We start from the raw sequence: 25,043 nt of genomic DNA on the forward strand, positions 1-25,043 counted from the left end.
TTCTTTTTTATGCCAATGCATTATTTTATTATTGTTGTATAAATGCACAGTCATCATGGTTTAAGTCATTCCGTGATGCTCTATCTGACGTTCTAGCATACGACTAACTTAAACTTATCTAAATACTTGTATAAAAGTTACAAAGCTCTTTACAAAGCTGCTGTCACTTTAAGGCCAAATGCACGGATCCAATACACTGATACACATCTGATATTTTCCCAACTTTACCATTCTTTACCATTCAAGAGATTTACTCTTTCTCCCAGATGTTTATATTGTTAATATTTTATAAGACATGCACCAAGTGTATGCCAGCTAAACTAATCTTGATTTTTTTGTTTTTTTTTACTGAAACATACTTTCAGAGTATGGCTATGGGTGCACACACTTGTGCCTAAGAACCGTCTTCCATTTTGCTATGAACTGATCAGTGTTCAAAAAAAGTTGGGCAAATGTATATGACCCTATAAGAGTGATTCCCGACAGACTGTCTGAAACAACAACACAAAAAAAAAAACTTTTAAAGATGGAAAAAAATCATCCTCCGCCTTTCAGAGCTGCTGCAGAAACGACTTTCGACCTTAATAGAAATGTAGTGGAGTAAAAAGTACGATAATTGTCTTTCAAATGTAGTGAAGTAAAAGTAAAAGTATCCAGAAAAAATTATACTCCAGTAAAATACAGATACTCAAAAAGTGTACTTAAGTACAGTACTCAAGTAAATGTGCTTAGTTACTGTCCACCTCTGTACATATCATGAATAACATCCTCAACTGTTCAATTTGAGGCCTACAAGTTGTCCTTCGGTTCCCGTAGAACTTCTTCTTATAAAACTAGACTAATGCACTACCATTCATAAGTTTGGAGTCACCTTTCTATCATAATTTATTTTAATGTCGTTCAGCATCAGTGTCACATGATCCTTAATAAATCATTCTATTGTGCTGATTTGCTGCCCAAGAAACATTTATGATTATAATCATGGGCGTCGGAACCATTGTGTGTGTGTGGGACAAGACCCACCCACTTTTTAAGACCAATGATATTGGACCCACTCACTTTTATCGTCTCTAATTCAGCACGTCTGCTTACATTGACTACCCCTTAATTGAGAAACGTATTAAGAAACGTATTATTAAACACATGTTAAACGCTTTATTTCCCCTTTTCTAATATTTTCAATTTTTTATTGAAAATAAATACCTTTCCGGTCTGATATGTGATGGGGAAAGGGAGTAGAGCGAGTGTGGCAAAAGCCGGATTCAAACCTATGCTCGCGTCAAAACTTAGTGCCATGCGTCTTACCCCTACCCTATAGCCTCAGTAAATAATTCAGTGATTTCTGTAATTTTGTCTGGCCCAATCAATCGTTTAGTAAACGGCACTTTTTCTGTCTGGACACGGAGCATAAGAAACATGCAACTTGTTCATTATCATTATCTGTGAAACTGTTGATTTCTATGGCAGTTAAATGAATATAGCCTCTTTATTAGACTATTGGTATTGACTGGTTTGAGATCTTTTTTGGTATAGGAAAGGGATATGGCCTAAAACGCACAATAATGCAGGAAATCACATCTATGAAATCATTTTTTTCCTGGGGGAGAACCCCTAGACCCCCGCAAAGCTATTTCCCCAACTATCATATTTTGTCTTAGCCGCTACTGACCCACCCACTTTTTATTTGCTTCCGACGCCCATGATTATAATCAATGTTGAAAACATTTGCTTAATAGTTTTTGTTGAAATCATGATGGTATTGTGTTTGTGTTCATAACATTCTGATTGAAAAAAATAAAACATACATTTTTACTCCTATTTAAGTCTATATCTCATATGAAATATGACAAAATGCGTTATTTTTTATTTAGTGCTGTCCTGAATAAGATACTTTACATAAACAAAATGTTACATACACCGATCAGGCATAACATTATGACCGGCGAAGTGATGCACTTTAAGGCACTGATTATCTCTTCATCATGGCTCCTGTTAGTGGGTGGGATATATTAGGCAGCAAGTGAACATTTTGTCCTCAAATTTGATGTGTTAGAAGCAGGAAAAATGGCCAAGTGTAAGGATTTGAGCGAGTTTGATAAGGGCCAAATTGTGACGGCTAGACGACTGGGTCAGAGCATCTCCAAAACTGCAGCTCTTGTGGGCTGTTCCCGGTCTGCAGTGGTCAGTATCTATCAAAAGTGCTCCAAGGAAGGAACAGTGGAGAACCGGCCACAGGGTCATGGGCGGCCAAGGCTCATTGATGCACGTGGGGAGCGAAGGCTGGGCCGTGTGGTCCGATCAAACAGACGAGCTACTGGAGCTCAAACTGCTCCAGAAGTTAATGCTGGTTCTGATAGAAAGCTGTCAGAATACACAGAGCAGCTCAGTTTGTTGCGTATGGGGTGGCACCGCTGTGGCGGCTGTGTCAGCGGCTGTGCCACCCCATACGCAACAAACTGAGCTGCTCTGTGTAATGTTCTGCCTAATATAGTCAATGAAGATGACAAAAAAAGAGCTGCATTTATTAAAAATACCTATTCAAAAGTTTATGAACCATTGATTATTAATACTGTGTTTCGTTCCCTGGATGATCCACGGCTGTGTGTGTGTGTGTGTGTCTGTGTGTTCCCCGATGATCCATTGTTGAGAGTGTGTGTGTGCGTTCCCTGGATGATCCATGGTTGAGAGTGTGTGTGTGTGTGTATGTGTATATGTGTATGTGTGTGTTCCCTGGATGATCCATAGCTGAGTGTGTGTGTGTGTGTGTGTGTGTGTGTGTGTGTTTGCGTGCGTGCGTGCGTGCGTGTGTGTGCGTGTGTGCGTGCGCTCCCTGGATGATCCATAGCTCTGTGTGGGTGTGTGCGTGCATGCGTGCGTGCGTACGTTCCCTGGATGATCCACAGCTGTGTGTGTGTTTTGTGATGGTTGTTCTTGATCAGTGTTACCAACTATTTTTCAAGGAAAGTAGCTTAAGCCTGCAGAAAAAGTCGCTAAATGTCGATAGATGACGTCATGCGTCAGTTAGCATATCCATGACGTCACTACGCTGTCCTTGCCTTCTACCTGCCTAATGTGTTTTCTCTCCTAATCCGTGCTCACTTACTGTACTTAAAAATAATATAATACAGCATTAAGAGCACGAAGAGAACAACAGAAGATGCTAACATGTTTGCTGAAAGACAAATTAAGGTAAATTTAGCTTGATCTTCAAATTCAATACGTTTTCTCCCCCGAAGTTTTCACATTCATTTAATTAGTGAATGTCTGAACCTTTTTTAATAGTTGTGTATGAGTCCCTCAATCGTCCTCGGTGTGAAAAGATGGATCTCAGAATCATAAAGTCACTGCTGGAGAGGGTTCAAATATGCAAAAGATGCTGAAAACTGAAGATTTCGCAGAATGGAGGATTTTTCTGAAGCTCAGTTTAACAGCTCGGGACAAACAAGAGACTCAAGAACAACCATCACAAAACACACACTCGGCCGTGGAACATCCAGGGAACGACACACACACACACACACACACACACACACACACACACACACACACACACACACACACAGTCGTGGATCATCCAGGGAACGACACACACACACACACACACACACACACACAGTCGTGGATCATCCAGGGAACGACACACACGCACACACACACACACACACACACACACACACACACAGCTGTGGATCAGCAGCGAACGACACACAGTATTGAGAATCAAGGGTTCATAGACTTTTGAACGGGGTCATTTTGATAAAGTCTGTTTTTTTTGTCTTGTGGACTATATGTAAACATTGTAAATGTCTTATTCAGGACAGCACAAAATAAAAAATAACGCATTTTGTATGATCTCTCTTATTTATTCACATTTTCACAGATTCTGCAAGTGGTTCACATACTTTTTCTTGCAACTGTAGCTCAAAAAACTGGCTAAATAACACACTAAATGTGATTTAAAAATAGATTTTCTACAATCATGTACTGCAAACACTTTGATCTCTCCTTTTTAATGTTTAGTTGACGTAATAGTTTAGTGAATGTTGGGTTGAAGGCCAACATGAATAATACAAACCGAGAAAGTAGTACAATTTGGGCTGCTGGTTATAAAAAATTAAACATAGAGTTGCTGTACGCATTTTGTTGCCAGTTTATTTAATGGAGTCCCTTGTGTCAATGTAAAATCCTTGCTTTTTTCACCCATTAGTTTATGACATAGGTGGGACGTAAAATATTCATTAGCCTCTCTATTTCTGGCTAATTCTGTTACGGGTCCGCCTGCACTGCTTGAGTTTGTGTTATCTTTTTTCTTTTCTTTTTTGTAAAAGTTTATTAAGTTAGTCTAATGTGGGACGATATTTGATTCAGTGTCTTGGTGTATTATTGATTCTGACTTTATTGCTAACTTCTGGATTGTTCAAAATGTAACCTCATTAATATTGGCGTTTTTATCAGCCTCTTTTTCTTAAAAGTGCCATAGAATGCATTGATACAATATTTTAAATAGTTCTCTTATATATACGGTATGTGACTTAGGTGAGGGCAAAAATACTCCAGATGTAGTTTTACAGGTCCATTTACAACCCTAGGATTTTTCCCAAGAATGAAATGGGCTGTTATTACCTTATTTGGAAGGGTCATGAATAATAATGTTGAGCTCTGCTCTGATTGGCTCATTACCTTATTTGGAAGGGTCATGAATAATAATGTTGAGCTTTCAAGTTCAAGTTCAAGAGATTTATTTGTCACATACACAGTTATACAGAATACAACCGGCAGTGAAATGTAGACAGGTCCGCTCCATGGACAGCAAATAACAATTAACAAAAAAAGCACAATAAATTATAAAATAGGGATAGGATAAAATAGGAAAAGGATAAGGTGCTATATATATATATATATATATATATATATATATATATATATATATATATATATATATATATATATATATATATATATATATTAGGGCCGGGACTTTAACGCGTTAATTAAGATTAATTAATTACGTGACTTTAACGCGTTAATTAAGATTAATTAATTACGTGACTTTAACGCGTTAATTAATTACGCAAAAAATAAAAAATTTAACCGCATTTATTTTTGCACCGCGGAACGTTTTTCAATGAATCAGTTTCGACGGACCAATTATACTGGAACACCAACTAGCGCGACAACAAACCATTGGTGCGTCTCAATCCGCTCCCTAGTTCAGTAGTCAGGGCACTGATCAGGGAGTCAGCCCATTGACTTATGTCTTGATCAGTGCCCTGACTAGGGAACTAGGGAGCTGATTGAGGCGCAGGGCATGAGTGAACATGAACGAAGAAGCTGATGAGACTGCTTTGCTTGGCCCCGTGGATGGGAAATTTTGTTTAAAAAAACGAAAGAATGGAAGCGTCGACAAGAGCACGGTTGTGTGCAAGCTATACAACAAGGAATTTGCGTATCACCACAGCACATCGAGCCTCAAATATCACAAATATGCTTTTGCTTAACTTAATGGCAAACATTGCACTGGTCTGCTGGACTGAAATAAATAAACAATATTTTGTTGATTAAGCTTATGTTTTCAGTCATTATTCAATGGTATAACTTACTAAAAATACATGTGAAAAATTACTTCTCATTGTTCTCAGGTCAAATATTTATATGCGATTAAAATGCGATTAATTTCGATTAATTAATTACAAAGCCTCTAATTAATTAGATTAATTTTTTTAATCGAGTCCCGGCCCTAATATATATATATATATATATATATATATACATATGTAGAATTATGAATAAATCAAGTAAAAGAAATAAGAGATGTGGAATAAAATAAGTGAGATAAAGTAAACTGGAGACTGGATTAAAAATAAATAGCTCTGCTCTGATTGGCTCATTACCTTATTTGGAAGGGTCATGAATAATAATGTTGAGCTCTGCTCTGATTGGCTCATTAACCTATTTGGAAGGGTCATGAATAATAATGTTGAGCTCTGCTGCGATTGGCTCATTACCGTCATGAATAATAATGTTGAGCTCTGCTCTGATTGGCTCATTTCAGTAGCTCACTCGAGTGCAGTTATTCAGCAAATAAAATCGCAAACAGCACAAGCGGTTTGTGAGTCGTGACAGAACACAGACCGACTAAATGGCACTTAAGCATAAAATGGAGATGCTGAAATGCAGTTTACGTGTTAATTGGTGTTTTCAGATTATCCGCATGCCAAACATGGTTGCCAGATTGCACATTTAAGTAAAACACCGAATTCACCGAATTCTTCACCGAGAAAAGCTCTGATTGGGGGATTTACATGATTGATATCTCGCAACCGAAAGCATGAACGCTCCTGATTTTTGATTGTTTTTAGTTTTTAAACTACATTTTAGTCTCGTCTTTTTTCCTGAATGATATTGCATGTTTACATAGTCAAGTTATCGTTTAAGGACGTTTGTGTCATCTCGTCTTGTCTCAGTCAATGGTCATCAATGAAATTGACACTAGTCAGAGGAAACTAATAAACAACTTTGAATTAAACTGGTGCGTAATCCGGTTATAGATTAATATCAAGCATGCCTGTTGACAGTTCTGTTCTGTGGGAAGGCTATGAATAGTGCTCACATCCCCTGCACAGCCTGGACCATAGCATTTATATCCATGATCTGCCATTTTCTCTCTTCCTCATCATCAAAAAACCTGCTGAACTTCTGTTGATTCAGTGCGGGTTCATATTAATACTGCCTGGTCTTGAACATGGGCTGGTTATATGCAAATTTGGGAGGGCGTAAATATTAATGATGCCGACTGTTACATCACAGTCAGTGTTTTTTGGGATTCTCCCATTTTTCAGTGGTCTTTTTCAAGCACAACATTTACATATGAAGGAGGAAACAATGGTGTAACTTAGAGTCTTATTGTATGTCAGCTCCATGTACTTAACTCTTATTATTCAACAATACCAAGGAAAATACACATTTCCATTCAGAGCACCTTTAAAAAAGTCTTCATTTGACCTTCCACAATTTAAAGCCTTTAAAATGTCTTACATTGGATCAGAAAGTCTTAAATCCAAAGACTTAAATTAGGGCCCTATGATAAACATGGACAGAATTGCAGAGTCCATTAATAAACATTTAATTTAGTGTTTAATGCAGAATATCATGAAATTTGTCAAATTTTGGATAAATAAAAAAAAATATCAGTCACTTAAAGGGATTGTTCACCCAAACCCGTAAGACTTTCCTTCTTCATATAAAGCGGTCGAGTCTCTTCAGAAAATGTGCCATAATCCGCTTGATTCATGTTGATTAGCTTCATGATCTCTCTATGAACTTTTTGAAGCTGCGTAGACTGTCAATGGAGGAACAGAAACTTTTGCATTTCATTAAAAATATCTTCATTTGTCTTCCGAAGATGAACGAAAGTCAGTCAAATTAAATCTAACCATTAAAGCCGTCAATAACAGAATAAACTATAAAACAAACAAAAAAACAGATTTCATAGTGCCCTGAATTTCATAAAAAAATAATTGCATCTTCCTCATGTTTTTTGTTTTCCAGGACAAATTAATACCATTCTTTAAACGAGACACATTTAATGACATAAAAAATGAAGTCTGGTTTACTGAGAAATTAAACAGAATTAAGTCTATGCTTAAAACAAGAACAAATATATGTTACTAATTATGAAGAGTACTTGAGTTAAGTTGATTTTTATGAACCCATTGGCAGATTTTCAATCATAAAATCAGTTACACAAGATTTTCTGAGATTTCTTGTCTCAAACTTTAAGCTATTTTTTTGTACAATTAATTAAAAAGTTATGGAGATCTGTTGGAAATTGTATTTACACATTTTGAAGTGTCACTTAAGCAGGGTTTCCACTGCAGGAACTGTCCCTAGGGACTTTGGGGTGGTACTGAGTGTGTTTCGACAACAGGAACCGGGGTCTAAATAAAGGTCCAGGTAAAGATTTCCCCCTTTAAACTGCCCTTTTTTGGGGGTGGGACTTGTGTGCTGAACATGCTGATTGGTTGAGCTTACACAGCATTTTATTTTAACCCAAAAGTTGTTTTAACCCACCTGCTGTGGTGCGTGCATTAAGGCTTGGAACATAAGAAAGACATTTGTTTGTTTTCTCGAGGTGGCAAGAACAAAGTTCGTTCAGTCAGTACATTCCATACTTCTCGAGAAAAGCAGGTGCTGAGCATCTGCGTTTCTCCGTATTAACCACGCCCACTTTAAATATCTGACTAATCACACGATAGTTCTCGGACACCCGCAAGAAAAAAGTTCTGCTCAGACGATGTGTCGAGAACAAGCTGCGAGAACTCCCAAACCAGGGCAGCCCTGGGAGCGAGAACTTTTTTCTCTGCTCTTGCGGAGTATGTTGAAGCCTTCAGAGTCGTTTGCTATTCATATCAACAATAGAGTTAAAAAAAAATACGGCCGATGGACAGACGACGAGGTTCAGGCTTTATTAAGTTTACTTGCGGATGACGAAATCCAGTGGGAACCTGAAAGACTCACGCGCAGTCTACTAATAATCTTTGCGGTACTTTAGACAACATATTGACGTGTTATGTTCCCTTCAATTTATTCCTTATATTGTCTTTAATATGTCTTACATTTACCTTCATATAATCTGCAGAAACCCTACTTTGAGACCCAGTGTACAGGAAGTTCCTCTTTGAGAGTAATATTACAGTAAAGTCAAGTGGATTTACTAAATGGATGAGGACAATCCTGTGGAGTTTATTCTAGAGCATCTGGAAGTGAAGAACTGATTAGATTGCATTTGAAAAGAGTAGCGGCTTGATATTATCTTACTAATTCATTCTCTATCCCCCCCCATCCCCTCCCAAGATGAGATGACAGTCGAAATTTGACTAGAAAGTGATGCCTTGCCTTGATTGATAAGGCGTGAAGTTAAAGGAATGATGGTCTATGTGTGCCAATTAAGAAGTCTTTTTTGCTCAGGATTTTGCCAAGGGGGTCTTCTTTTTCTACAAGGCCCATGAGCTGTGATGAATATTTCAGTAGCTTTGCTTTTGGGACTTCAGTATATACAGTATATTCTTTGAGTCAAACTTCCAACTGTGCTTCCCTAGAAGAGAGTAAAGTTTGAGAAGGAACTGATGACAGCAAAAGGAGTTTGCAAATGTGATTTTGAGAGTAGACCATATGTCGATGGAGTAGCAGCTTAGAGTGACCTCAGTCTTATTGGGTTAGTGTTATATTGATGTCCTGTATTAAGGAGCATTACTGTGCTGAAACATCCACCCACAGCTCCAGAGAAAGATGCAGAATCTGCAGCCTTCGGTGGCTTTCCTTGGCCGATAACCTGAACGATCAGAGGAAATGCGATAATTAGAGGAAATTGGAGGGAGTCTGAGTCTGATTTCAGATCTCTTGTTATAGTTGGTGAACGATATACCGCATCTGCTGGGGCCGAAGTGTGCAACGCCTGGACACTTATTTGTCTCCTTTTAATGGATAGTTCACCCCAAAATGATAATTAGCCCATGATTTACTCTCCCCTTCAGTCATCCTAGGTGTATATGACATTCTTCTTTCAGACGAATACAATCATAGTTATATTAATAAATGTTTATAAATGCAAGCTTAATAATGACAATGAATTGCTGTTTCTGTTTTGAAGTTCATAAAAATGCATCTGTCCATCATAAAAGTGCATTTGTCCATCATAAAAGTGCATTTGTCCATCATAAAAGTGCATCTATCCATCATAAAAGTGCATCTGTCCATCATAAAAGTGCATTTGTCCATCATAAAAGTGCATCTGTCCATCATAAAAGTGCATCTGTCCATCATAAAAGTGCATCTATTCATCATAAAAGTGCATCTGTCTATCATAAAAGTGCATCTATTCATCATAAAAGTGCATCTATCCATTATATAAGGGCATCTGTCCATCATAAAAGTGCATCTGTCCATCATAAAAGTGCATCTATCCATTATATAAGGGCATCTGTCCATCATAAAAGTGCATCTGTCCATCATAAAAGTGCATCTATCCATTATATAAGGGCATCTGTCCATCATAAAAGTGCATCTGTCCATCATAAAAGTGCATCTATCCATCATAAAAGTGCATCTATCCATCATAAAAGTGCATCTGTCCATCATAAAAGTGCATCTGTCCATCATAAAAGTGCATCTGTCCATCATAAAAGTGCATCTATTCATCATAAAAGTGCATCTGTCCATCATAAAAGTGCATCTGTCCATCATAAAAGTGCATCTGTCCATCATAAAAGTGCATCTGTTCATCATAAAAGTGCATCTGTCCATCATAAAAGTGCATCTGTCCATCATAAAAGTGCATCTGTCCATCATAAAAGTGCATCTGTCCATCATAAAAGTGCATCTATCCATCATAAAAGTGCATCTGTCCATCATAAAAGTGCATCTGTTCATCATAAAAGTGCATCTGTCCATCATAAAAGTGCATCTATCCATCATAAAAGTGCATCTATTCATCATAACAGTTCATCTATCCATTATATAAGGGCATCTGTCCATCATAAAAGTGCATCTGTCTATCATAAAAGTGCATCTATTCATCATAAAAGTTAATCTGTCCATCATAAAAGTGCATCTATTCATCATAAAAGTGCATCTGTCTATCATAAAAGTGCATCTATTCATCATAAAAGTGCATCTATTCATCATAAAAGTGCATCTGTCCATCATAAAAGTGCATCTATTCATCATAAGTGCATCTGTCCATCATAAAAGTGCATCTATTCATCATAAGTGCATCTGTCCATCATAAAAGTGCATCTATTCATCATAAGTGCATCTGTCCATCATAAAAGTGCATCTATCCTTCATAAAAGTGCATCTATTCATCATAAAAGTGCATCTGTCCATCATAAAAGTGCATCTGTCCATCATAAAAGTGCATCTATCCATCATAAAAGTGCATCTGTCCATCATAAAAGTGCATCTATCCATCATAAAAGTGCATCTATTCATCATAAAAGTGCATCTGTCCATCATAAAAGTGCATCTGTCCATCATAAAAGTGCATCTATCCATCATAAAAGTGCATCTGTCCATCATAAAAGTGCATCTGTCCATCATAAAAGTGCATCTGGAAGTTCTGCGGAAAATCTGCAGTCTCTTTTGAAACCAACACAGAAGTTAGTTAAACTGCAATTCATCGACCGGCCACTAGAGACAGGATCTAAAAGGGAGTCAAACCTGTATCTCCCCCATGTTAAAAGTTAAAACTTTACAGCAGAAAAAAACATGTTTACAGCCTGGTACAAAAAGTGGTATACAGCTAATTTTGGCCTTTGCTGTAGCTCCATTTCCATTCAAATTGCACAAATTGAAACTGCGAATTGAAAATACGCTCAATAGAAACGCGTATATTTCGCAAAAACTCCCATATTTCGCAAAATAGTTTTTACGCTTGCATGAGGTGGATTTTCAGGCAATTTGAAAAAAGGAAATTTCACATTTAAAAGTCACCTGGCGTACTTGAAAGTCGATCATTCTTTACAGATGGCATGTTTGGACAGAAGACGAGACAGAGTTCTTTATTAAACTCATAAAAGACAAGAAAATTGCAGGAATACTGGATGATTCTAAACAACAAAGAATTGCCACATTATCATCAAGACCTTGAAGTAGATATGAGGGAGAAACAGCCACAAACACCTCATCTGTGGCCGCTCACAAGTCTAAGGGGCTTTCCTTAGCATTAATGCTTGAATAACACGCCTACATCTCCTTCCAGTAAAAATAATGGCTAGTGTGGCGTCTGGGATATAAGTTAACCTACCAACATATGTTAGCATCATTTCTTGGAATTACTTATCGCGAGAGGAAAAAAATTTTTTTTGTTGTTGCATAACATTGGCAAATGGAAATGGCTTCATTTCGCAAGCTTTTTTTATCAGTATTTAGAAAATATCGCAAAAGTTTTGCGTAAATCTGTATTGGAAATGCGGCTTTGTGCGTTAAAGTTCTGCATATTTAAAGGGATAGTTCACCCAAAAATGAGAATGTGATGTTTATCTGCTGACCCCCAGTGCATCCAACATGTAGGTGTGTTTGTTTCCTCAGTAGAACACAAATGAAGATTTTTAACTCCGTTGCCGTATAATGCATGTCAATTTTTTTTTTTTATATGAGAGCCACTATGAGAGTAAAACACACAGACATACGAATCCATATTAAACCCTGTGGCTCGTGACGACACATTGATGTCTTAACACACGAAATGATCGGTTTCTGCTAGAAACCGAACAGCATTTGTTATTTGTTTACCTCATAGCAGACACATCTCATCTAGTGTTCCCATCTGTCATACACTTCCGTCGAAGAAGGTCAAAACCTGGCGTGATCATAGAAATGTGTACATAGATACCTCATTAGTGCATGCACGGATCGGTCAAATGAGGCATCTATGCATCTATGTACACATTTCTATTTTTATTATGAGGAAAAAAAGTAATTTCTCATGAGTAGACATTTACAGAAAGATGACATTTTCCAGAAAGTCTTTGTTCCCCTGAATATAATGAATAAAATACATTTTAAAAGTGGAAGATATAAAATTCAAGCTAATCGTCATTTGGATAACCTAAAGGCAATCTCTAACACCTGCATACTTACAGAATGTGCTTCATTTCGGTCAAGAAGTAGCTTCTTCATTGAGTTTAAGGAAGTATTTACGTTCGTCTTCCTCTGTGCTTTTTGCTATCTTCCTCTTGTCCGTTGACTCCAGTCATCTTCTATTCTTATACTGTATATATTGTTCACCCTCCTCTCTGTAACTCTGTATTTTTGGCTCGGTTCTGTGTCTGTGACTGCCGGTGTGATTCATTATGGGGGTTGGTGAGTGTTGAGCGATTCCCTAAAGGAGCTCAAACCAGGCTGAGCGGTGTGAATTGTGTCAAACCGAGTTTTTTTCTCCCTAGTGCTGATTATGGTTATTGCAGAGCAGTCGCACATGATACACGGGGTGGAGGTGAGGTGTAGTTACGGCCCAGTCGTGGCATGTGTCGAGAGATCATTTTATCTTATACGTCCTCCCCTACATGTCCAGTCTATGTGTTAAAACTTGCAAGCTGCTGATGTTATTTCATCCGAACCGCCACAGGGAGCTTTCAACAGCTGGCCATGTGTGAAATCAAGAGGCTTTCCCATCCAGTTTCATCCAGCGATCACGCCAGGAGAGAGTGAGAGAAAGAAATTAGCCGCAGGTCTCGACTTCAGGCTGTAGTCTGCGTAAACTTCATTGCCTTTGGCTTCTTACTCTGAGTGTTGATTGGAAAAACCCTTCAACATCGTAATTGCTCACAGCAAGCTTTGGACAGCCATTAAGTGTTTATCCCAAATAAACCTGAAGAAAGCTGCAGTTGCACAGTTGCTGTGCAAAATTACAGCATCGTGAATAGATTTTTCCTACATTTATTTATTTGCTTCACATGGCTAATGGGGTTTGAAAGGGACTTTCTTTATCAATATTATACAGGAAAAATCATGCTGTAAGGGATTTTATGTTTCAGATAATTCAGTGGCATGGTCAATAGTATTCTGTTTTGAACTGCATGTGAATAATAATAGGCATGGATCAATAGATACGTTTCCAATGCAAAGTTGCGAATTTCGTTTATGTGCAAAATTTTAATATCGCTTAAAACATTTTGTGAATAAAGCATCATGTGTTCAAGAGAACAAAATCGCCACATCCTGTGAAACTGCCACCAAAATGACTGTGATCAAAATGGAAATTGCTGCAATCGGAGAAGCCACTGTGGCTTTTTTCCCCCTACATCATAAATGATTTTCACCTCAGAGCACGCAGACGAAACACGATAAATAACAGACTTTTGCTCAGGCATTTCAGAACGACCAAACCAGCATTTGAGATGCTGTGTGATGTGATTGGTTTCGCTGATTAGCCCAGTTATCAATCACATCCTCTGTTGAGGCAAAGTCATGCGACCTTGTTTTCTGATGGCAGTTTGTTCTCACCCAACAGTTAAAGGGCTAGTTCACCCAAAAATGTAATTTCTGCCATTAATTCCTCATGTGACAGCCATCAGACCTCCGTTTATCTTCACACACAGATGAAGATATTAGTGTTGAAATCCGATGGCTCAGAAAGGCCTTCATTGACACCGATGTCATTTCCTCTCTCAAGACCCATAAAGGCACTAAAGACGTCGTTACAAAGCCCATCTCACTACAGCGGCTCTATGATCATTTTATGAAGCGGCGAGAATAGTTTTTGTTTGCAAAAAAAACACGTAATAATGACTTATATAGGGATGGCCGATTTCAAAACTAAGTTTCGAGCGGTTATGAATCAGTTAATCGATTCATGATTCGGATCGCGAGTCAAACTCTTGAAATCAGGTGACTTTGGCGATCCAATTCACGACTTGATTCACTGATTCATAACCGTTCGAAACTTAGTTTTGAAATCGGCCCATCACTATACAAGTTATTTCGTTTTTTTGCGCACAAAAACTATTCTCTTCGCTTCATAAAATGATCGTAGAGCCGCTGTAGTGAGATGGGCTTTGTAACGACGTCTTTAGTGCCTTTATGGGTCTTGAGAGAGGAAATGACATTGGTGTCAATGAAGGCCTTTCTGAGCCATCGGATTTCAACACTAATATCTTCATCTGTGTCTGAAGATAAATGGAGGTCTGACGGTTGTGGAACGACATTAGGGAGAGGAATTAATGAGAGAATTTTCCTTTTTGGGTGAACTAACCCTTTAAATCATGAATGCACATGAGTGTGATGTAACTCCCCTCTCTTTTTTTGCAGGTGATTTTTGCAAATTGCAGTCCAGGAGGGTTCAGCGGTGCGGAGAGGCGAGGTTGACCGGATGCGTGTAGCGGAGCGGGCCGTGTGGCTTTGACCATGAGCCGGCTGATGTTGGGCCGGACCCTGGAGCGCATCTGCAAGGCTGTGCTGTTGCTCTGCCTAGTGCATTTCCTTATCATGATGATCCTTTATTTCGATGTCTACAGCCAGCGCTTCGACATCTTCAGCCGCTTTAACAATGGCCGTGGAGCCAACAGCTCACGAGGACCCCACCACTACTATAACTTCTCCAGTGGAAGGCCCAACACTACCTTTGCAAGCTACCTGGCCACAGCCGACCATCTTCTGCCCAGCACCAAACCAGAGGCTAACCTCCCTCCTCCAACCCCTAAGCCATTACCGCCATGTCCGGAGGTTCCTCCGGGTCTGGGTGAGTTTTTATAGGTACTTATGTGGCTCATATGGAAAAGAGTGCTAGGTCTGAAAAGGAAAATTACAATTGTGACATAGCATAGAGTAGTGACACAGTCTGTGTTGCGCACAGTTACTTTTAAAAAGTAATCTGATTATATGATTACTCCTTTAAAAAGTAACTTAGTTACTTTACAGATTACTTGATTATAAAAGTAACTAAGTAAGATTACAAGTTACTTTATTAGTTAGATTCAGCAGTTTCCGAACAGCCCTGCCGCCTCAACACAGAAATGACAACCGTTTTTGCCAACACTCACTTTATTGGAAGTGCATTTTTAACAGTAACGTCAACAATGGATCTCCTGACATTTTAAGTTGAATTAAAAAATATTTTCTCAAAAAATACTCTCCCCGAGATGCAAGAAGAAAGCAAAAATATATATTTTTAATTTTTACTAAGGAAAATTACTAACATAGTTACTCACAGTGACTTGGATAAATCACTTTAATCTGAATACTGGTCTAAAAAAATTAACACATTAGATTACTCGTTACTGGAAAAAGTTGTCAGATTAGAGTAACGCGTTGATATCATAGCTATCAAAATCCAGTGTTCGGCATTTTGCGTACGTGAGTTTTTGTTGTAGATGTCTTAAAAAAAAAAAAAACAATTGTTGTGTATTGTGCTAATTAATTGAGATTTCTTACAGCTCTTACAGGTTGTTGGCCTTGTCTGTTTCGTTGCTTCTATTACTCTCCCCTTTTTTGTAAGTCGCTTTGGATAAAAGCGTCTGCTAAATGATTAAATGTAAATGTAAACTAACATTAGTACACTATTATTAAACTAATAAATAAACTAACAAACTTTGTTTTTCACCAAAAAAAGTCATGAGGGTTTAATTGGAACCTACTTATGATGTGTAAAAGTGAAGAAATCATGACAAAATATAATAATAAAAAGGGACAATAATAATAAGAATAATAATAAGAATAATAATAATAAGAAGAAGAAGAATAAATTAAAAACCTTTCTGAGATCCACCAGGCTCTCAGCTCTGATTAATTATTATTAATTAGTTAATTAATAATAATAATAATAAAAAGGATGAATAACAATAATAACAATACAATAATAATTAAAAATAATAATAATTATTATTATTATTATTATTATTATTATTATTTAAAGACAAATATATTATCATTGTAATACAACGGCACTGTAAAATAAAAAATAAATACTTTATTAGTTAGAAATAAATACTTTAATTGTGACCCTGGAGCACAAAACCGGTCACAAGTCTCATGGGTATGTGTGGCAATAGTCAAAATCATCGATTTTTCTTTCATGCCAAAAATCATTAGGATATTAAGTAAAAATCATGTTCCATGAAGAAATTTTGTAAATTTCCTAGCTTAAAAACATTACAAATGTTTTATTAGTAGTAATATGCATTGCTGGACTTCATTTGGACAACTTTAAAGCAGATTTTCTCTATATTAATTTTTTTTTGCCACCTTCAGATTTTCAAATATTGTCCAATCTTAACAAACCATACATCAATGAAAAGATTATTTATTCAGCTTATTTATTAATTAAATAAAACATAAAAAATTTTTTTTAACGCTTTAACGCGTTAATTAATTACGCAAAAAAAAAAAAAAATGTAACCACACTTATTTTTGCACTGCGGAACGTTTTTCAATGAATGAGTTTCGACGGACCGATTATACTGGAACACCAACTAGCGCTCCGGAGTCACGACAACAACAAACCATTGGTGCGTCTCAATCAGCTCCCTAGTTCAGTGTCAGGGCACTGATCAGGGAGTCAGCCCATTGACTTATGTCCTGATCAGTGCCCTGACTAGTGAACTAGGGAGCTGATTGAGGCGCAGGGCATGAGTGAGCATGAACGAAGAAGCTGATGAGACTGCTTTGCTCGGCCCCGTGGATGGGAAATTTTGTTTTAAAAAACAAAAGAATGGAAGCGTCGACAAGAGCATGGTTGTGTGCAAGCTATACAACAAGGAATTTGCGTATCACCACAGCACATCGAGCCTCAAATATCACAAATATGCTTTTGCTACACTTAATGGCAAACATTGCGCTGGTCTGCTGGACTGAAATAAATAAACAATATTTTGTAGATTAAGCTTATGTTTTCAGTCATTATTCAATGGTATACAAAATACATGTGAAAAATTACTTCTCATTGTTCTCAGGTCAAATATTTATATGCAATTAAAATGCGATTAATTTCGATTAATTAATTACAAAGCCTCTAATTAATTAGATTAATTTTTTTAATCGAGTCCCGGCCCTACTAATTGTATTATGTCTTCTCTTTCAAGAGTTAAACCCTTGAGCTTTTGTTTTGGTGGAAAACTGCAACTAGGATATAGCTGTTGGCCGGACGACACCTTGTCTTCTGTGACAGGAAGCTTTTGACAAGCAACGAGATCAGGCCTCAATTTTTGAACTTCGTAAAAGTAAGAACAAAATCCCTTGCGTAACCTACAACTCTGTGTTTTCTCAAACACCAAGTTGTGCGAGAGAAAAGAATAAGATGAATAATAGGAGACACAGTAATGTATGGAAGGCGCTCAAGCCTCGAAACTCTCAATTAGTGGCCTGAATAGTTGAAAGCAGACGATGACTGGTGTGTTATAAGGGACATGTGGGCAGGACCCCAGCCACTGTTCCCCATCTCAGAGCCATAATGGATTCTCTGCAGACTCCAATTACTGTAAAAGCCGTTGTCTCGCTCTGTTTTTCAAGCTGACTGGGGAGTTAAAATGGATTTAACATCAGCATGCTCTTCAGCGCACTTATATTTCATCCTCCGAACCGCTTTATTACCGGTGTCTTACGCAGTGCGTGACGTGTTCAGAGAAAATGAGCTGTAGACTAACAGGACTCGACCAATTTACTATCTTACACTCTACATCTATGCCAGCACTGCAAAAAATGCTTTTCTTACTTATTATTTTTGTCTTGTTTCTAGTGAAAATATCTAAAAAATTATTACATTTAAGATTTTACTAGACAAGTAAAAAATTATTGTCTTGTTTTGGGGAAAAATAACTCCAAATGAAGAGAGTTTTTGCTTAAAATAAGATAAATCATCTGCCAGTGGGGAAAGCAAAATAATCGTGTTTTCTGTTTGAATTAAGATTATTTTGCTCACCCCACTGGCAGATTATTTGCCTTATTTTAAGCAAAAACTCTCTTCATTTTGGGTTATTTTCCCCAAAACAAGACTGTTACTTTTGCTTGTCTAGTAAATGTTTCTTGTTTTAAAAAAATTGTAGATGTTTGAACAAGAAACAAGACAAAAATACTAAGTAAGAAAAGCATTTTTTGCAGTGAACGTGTTCCTGTTCACCGCAGAATAAATAGAGGTGAAGTGATTATTGTGCAACAGGAAGTCGAATCTCTGTACATTATAAGGTGAAATTCTTCCAGAGTGGTCTAATCCGTCGGCATAAAGAAAGAAAAAATTCTAATTAATTAAGATGTCATTGCACTGCATTTTCTAGCTTATAATAGGGCAAACCTTCATAATGAATGTGCAGCAGCTATTTGATATGCCTGCAAGCGGCGGGCCTTTGCCACCCATATCCTTCTAATGAGTTTAAAGCAGGGATCTGGAGGGACTTGAGCTGTGTCATATGACTTGTTTGCTGTCTAGCCTGCTCAGAGATCGCTCTCTTCCTCCGTTTTCATACTCTTTTATGCCTACACTCTTGAGTAATGACAGAGACCCAAGATGGCCATCTCAAAACGTGTTATTTTCACACTCGGGGCCCAAAATGCTGAGAGAATTTGATAGATGCCTCATCTGTAAGGCAGAGTGTCTTCACTGAAACTTTGACAGGAAGTGTCTACTGAAACGCTCTACTGTATTCACACTTTTTTGCATCCCGCTTCCTGTCTTGTAGCTGCAGGAAGTACAAAGGACCTTGTGTCGACCACCGTTTTCAAAGAAATCCAGTGTTTCCAGACGGTTTAGCTGTTAAAAGTGTGAAACGGGCTGCAAAAAATGCTTTTCTTACTTTGTATTTTTGTCTGGTTTCTAGTCAAAATTTCTAAAAATTCTTACATTAAGAAACATTACCTAGACAAGTGAAAATTATTGTCTTGTTTTGGGAAAAAATAACTCAAAATTAAGAGTTTTTGCTTAAAATAAGCTAAATAATCTGCCAGTGGAGTGAGAAAAATATTGCTGTTTTAAGATTATTTTTCTTACCCCACTGGCAGATTATTTATCTTATTTTAAGCAAAAACTCTTAATTTTGAGTTATTTTCTCCCAAAACAAGACAATAATTTTTGCTTGTCTAGTAAATACTTCTTGTTTTAAGAATTTTTAGATGTTTGGACTAGAAACATGACAAAAATACTAAGTAAGAAAAGCATTTTTTGCAGCGTATGAGACCATCCCAGCCTCTCGAGTTCAAAGCCACATTTCAGTTTGTCATTGGCAGCGCTGCTTAGTCTTCAATATCACACTGTAATGAGTATTTGACGTTTGCCGTCAAGCCAAGACAACTGCGTCTGCATTAAACGCTCGCTCTTTGGTGATTAGAAAACTGTAAACATTATGAAAAAGCTTCTTGATTGAGATGCCATTGAGCCGTTAGTAGCCCAAAGAGATTTCACAAATGAACATTGATTGCGTTTGGGGCACCCTTTCCATCATTCTGTTTACAAGAGCTGACCTGTTGATGTTCGTTTGGAGAGGCGTTTTGTAGAGGTTTCCAGACAGCACGTTTCCGCGCCGGTCCCAGGTGTGTGTAAAACATGTATATTATTGCCGCAGAGGCCTGCGGGAAAAACTCACACTGCAAAAAATGCTCTTCTTACTTACACTGTAAACATTTTTTGTTGGTTTAACTTAAAAAAGTAAGTAAATTTTTTTTTTAGTTTATTGAAATTAAAAATTTGAGTTGATACAATGAAGGAAATTTGTTTGATAAATAGAAACTCAAAATATTATTGTATCTGAACCACATAAAAAATGTGATAAATCATGAAAATAGCACAATTTGGCATGTTTCACTGCGTCATCACAAATAAAACACACAATTACCCAATATGCTAATAAAGGTTGTCAAATCTCAAAAAAATTTCATTGTATTAACTCAAAATTTTAATTTCAATGAACTTAACATTTTAAGGCGACCAGGTAACTTTTTTTCTAGATATTTTTTACAGAGTGGTATTTTTGTCTTGTTTCTAGTCCAAACATTTAACAATTCTTACATTAAGAAACATTTACTAGACAACCCAAATTAGTTGTCTTGTTTTGGGAAAAAATAACTCAAAATTAAGAAAGGTTTAGCATAAAATAAGCAAAATAATCTGCCAATTGGGTAAGCAAAATAATCTTGTTTTCTGTTTAAATTGAGATTATTTTGCTTACCCCACTGGCAATTTATTTAGCTTATTTTATGCAAAACAAGTTATTTTTCCCCCAAACAAGACAATTACTTTGGGTTGTCTAGTAAATGTTTCTTAATGTAAGTATTTTTAGATGTTTGGTCTAGAAACAAGACAAAAAACGAAATAAAAAGAGCATTTTTTGCAGTGCAGGGTCTGTGGAAGATGAATTCCCAGCTGGCAGGTGTGGTTTGTGGCTGCTGATGACTCTTCCTGGAGGAGAGCGGTGTCACACTGTCAGACACCATATAAACGGCAGGAGGCCTTCCGTCTTATAATTACTCATGAGCAATTAATGCATTAGAAATGGCCAACAACATGGTGTCAGAAACAGAATGTTGGGTTACACTTTATTTTAAGGTGTAATTATATATTTAAGTACTGATTAATAATAATTAACAACATGCACTTACTATAGGGTTAGGGTAGGCTTTGGGTTTGGTTGAGAGTTAGTTGCATGTAATTGTATATTTAAGTACTGCGAACACCCTTGAAAACAGCCATGTTTATGAAAAGGTATTTTAAAAGTGCTTAAATTATTGAAAGACAATGTTTAATTTAATTGATAAAACAATATTTTGGCGCAAAATTTATATAGATAGATAGATAGATAGATAGATAGATAGATAGATAGATAGATAGATAGATAGATAGATAGATAGATAGATAGATAGATAGATAGATAGATAGATAGATAGATAGATAGATAGATAGATAGATAGATAGATATAGAGCCATTTTGCATGACTGTGAGCATGATATTGCTCATATAAATATGATGAGCTTTCATTCTTCAGGTCAATCATACATTCATGAGAAGAAAATAGCAGCGATATCTTTATTTCAATAGTTAAAGTTACCAGTCATTGTGATGCACTTTATTCGTTTTTTTTTTTTTAGATGAGATGAGATCTTGTACCATTAATCGTACCTAGCATGTATTGAATGTTACTATAAGAGAAAGAATCAAGCATAAAATGGCTTGGTTATTTATTGTATTATAATTGATATTTTGCTACATAATTTTGCTACATGGATAGTCCTTAACCAGTGACATGCTTCTTAAAGTGACTCCTAAGCAGAAAAACCTGATAGATAACAATAGTAATATTTTCAATAAAACTGAACATATCTTTTCCCTATGAATATGGGTTTTAACTCTGCCTGTGCCAAATTTGGTGTTATTAACAGGGATTTTAAGCTATGGTTGCTTGGTGATTTTCTTTTATAACTTTCAGAAAACTTTAAAATTGACTTTGCTGACTCTGCCGACCTACAAATCAAATCAATTCCAACAAATCATACATCATTTTGAAGGTTTTTAATGGATGAATAACCCCTTTTTGAAAAATGTGTTCAGTCTGACTCATTTTGCCAGCATGGGTCACATATAAATGTTAAATTGTAAAATATATATTTATAAAACGGTTAGTTCCAGTCCTTGAATCTGATTGTTCAATCAGCTGTGATTTATTCACGATAACTTGATATTATTGTTCATTGACGCTTACTGTATTATGTAGAAGAGTATTGTGAGAAAACGATTGAGTGACATTACCTGCATTCAGATTCAGCATTTTCCTTCAGGTCAGTCCTGTGTTATTAAATAACAAATCAGTTTGAATGTCCGCTGCGATATCTTGTCCTTTTAACAGTTATGGGGTTATCTCGTATCCTGACCATTGACTGTGAAAAAAGATGGACAACGGCCCTTCGTGATCTTTCATTGTAGAAAGTGAAGCCGCCAATGTCCTTTCATCAGCATGATGCCACCTAAAATAACAAAAACAACTTTTGGGAAAACATTTTTTTTGAGGTGTAATTAGATTTTTTAGTTTGTCTCGTGTCCCATTAGAATACATGGAGGGGGTGGTGGGGTTTATAAGCTCAACACCTAGGGGCGATCGAGGCGCTTTGGCTTCCCCTTTCAGCATGTTTGTGGCACGCTTGGTCCTGACACTGACAGCGCTAATCAAAGCATTTGTCAGTTGCGTCTTGTTCCCGTGTTCACAGTCCTTTCAAAATAAAAGTCTTTGCTACTGACTGAATCACTCATTAAGACAGTCTTTGCATTAATAATGTAACTTCAGTTGCTGTTCACAGTCAGGGACTATTTTTGTCGAGGGGAAGTAAGGCTTTTACTGATTTTACAAGTTGCATTGATATATATTTTTTGGCCATAATATTTGTATTGTGTGGTAACCGTTTTATAAAAGCAATAAGGTCCCATAAAGCCATGGTTTACAGTGAGTTTATAACAGCTAAGGGGGTTTTAGGTTCTAACAACGCCCCTTAGCTGTTATAAATTCAGTAAAGTATGGCTTCTTGGGCTTATTGCTTTAATTTACTATCTGCCAGAATTGTAATATTATGGCATCACTAAACCAAATATGAGCACTCTGCAAAACTGCTTTTCTTACTTAGTATTTTTGTCTTGTTTCTAGTCAAAACATCTAAAAATTCTTACCTTAAGAAACATTTACTAGACCAGCAAAAGTAATTGTCTTGTTTTGGGGGGAAAAAAACTCCAAATGAAGAGTGTTTTTGCTTAAAATAAGCTAAATAATCTGCCAGTGGGGTGAGCAAAATAATGTTGTTTTAAGATTATTTTTCTTACCCCACTGGCAGATTATTTAGCTTATTTTAAGCAAAAACTCTCTTCATTTGGAGTTTTTTTCCCCCAAAACAAGACAATTACTTTTGCTGGTCTAGTAAATGTTTCTTAAGGTAAGAATTTTTAGATGTTTTGACTAGAAACAAGACAAAAATACTAAGTAAGAAAAGCAGTTTTGCAGTGAATTTGTAATAATTAAGCATAAAATGCTGTTCGGATAATTCCCAGGAATACTGTATAACATAATTTTGTATTCAATTTAGCCGTCAATCCCACTGTACCTTCATCAAAATAATGTCTTAAATATGAAAAGTGCACTTGCCAAAGCGAATAGTCCAGCTGGTTAAGCTTCAGTAGTAACTCATGTAAGTGTCTCATAGAGCGGATGTGTTGGGATGCTGTAGCCTGCGGCGTTCTGTCCGTGACCGTTCTCCAATGAAACTCGGCCTGCCGACCAGCTGGCGACTCACTGGAAGCTGACAGCTGACTCCATGAGAAGGAAAAAACTTTCTCTCTGGCCTGCTGACATCTTTCTCTCCCTTGGGTTTACATCAAGCAAGAGGGGAACTTATGTCAAAGATTGCGCTTTAGAAAGGGGCACAGCCAGCACTTCAGCACAGAGATTTGTGAGAGTTGAGATTGTCATGATGTCCAGAAAGGGAATAAAACATCATCAGAGTAGTCCATATGAGACATCAGTGGGTTAATGAGAATCTCTTGAAGCATCCAAAATACATTTGGGTCCAAAAATAACAAAAACTACGACTTTATTCAGCATTGTCTAATCTTCCAGGTTTGTTTTCAATCCTCAAATAAAGATTCAAACGGTTATGAATCAGCGTATTGATTCATGATTCGGATCGCGTGTCAAACTGCTGAAATCACGTGACATTGGCGATCCGAATCATTGATCGATTCACTGATTCATAACCATTTTAATCTTTATTTGAGGATTGAAAACAGCTGTGGAAGAGAAGACAATGCTGAATAAAGTCGTAGTTTTTGTTATTTTTGGACCTAAATGTATTTTGGATGCTTCAAGAGACTCTCATTAACCCACTGATGTCTCATATGGACTGCTGTGATGATGTTTTTATTCCCTTTCTGGACATGGACAGTATAGTGTGCATACACTTGCATACACTCTCGGACTAAATATAAAATATCTTAAACTGTGTGTGAAGATGAACGGAGGTCTTACGGGTGTGGAGCGACATTAGGGTGAGGAGTTAATGACAGACATTTCATTTTTGGGGTGAACTAACCCTTTAATGGATAGTTCAATCAAAATGAAAATACTGTCATTTACTCACCATCGTGCTGTTTCATAACTAGCCTACTTCTTTTCATTTTTTCAATATACTGTTGCTTTAAGATGGTGCTTATTGTTTGTCATTTGGAAGGGTGTTGGACAGTCAAGCCCTTTTTGTTTTTTTTTGTACTTAAACGGATAGTTCCCCCAAAAATGAAAATTAGCTCATGATTTACTCCCCCTCAAGTCATCCTAGGTGTGTATGACATTCTTCTCTTAGACAAACACAATCAGAATTATATGTTAAATATAAAATATATTTTAAAAATGTCCTGTTCCAAAATTCAAAATGGCAGTGAATGACTGTTTCTGTTTTTAAGTCCATAAAAGGGCATCCATCTGTCATAAAAGTGCATCCATCCATCATAAAAGTCCATCCATCCATCATAAAAGTCCATCCATCCATCATAAAAGTGCATCCATCCATCATAAAAGTCCATCCATCCATCATA

At 36.9% G+C, this 25,043-nt stretch overlaps 1 protein-coding gene across 1 annotated transcript in view; it reads left to right on the forward strand.

Moving 5' to 3' along the window:
- Positions 1-25,043, forward strand: part of b4galt2 (UDP-Gal:betaGlcNAc beta 1,4- galactosyltransferase, polypeptide 2) — a 195,339-nt gene that overhangs the window by 18,342 nt on the left and 151,954 nt on the right. The window contains exon 2 of the mRNA XM_067453492.1: positions 14,809-15,238. Within this exon, the coding sequence (XP_067309593.1) occupies positions 14,905-15,238 (334 nt within the window). The 5' untranslated portion in view covers positions 14,809-14,904. The remainder of the gene's footprint in view (positions 1-14,808; positions 15,239-25,043) is intronic.

This window comes from Pseudorasbora parva, chromosome 9 (assembly GCF_024679245.1).
Source record: "Pseudorasbora parva isolate DD20220531a chromosome 9, ASM2467924v1, whole genome shotgun sequence".
In the NCBI taxonomy this organism is placed as follows: domain Eukaryota; kingdom Metazoa; phylum Chordata; class Actinopteri; order Cypriniformes; family Gobionidae; genus Pseudorasbora; species Pseudorasbora parva.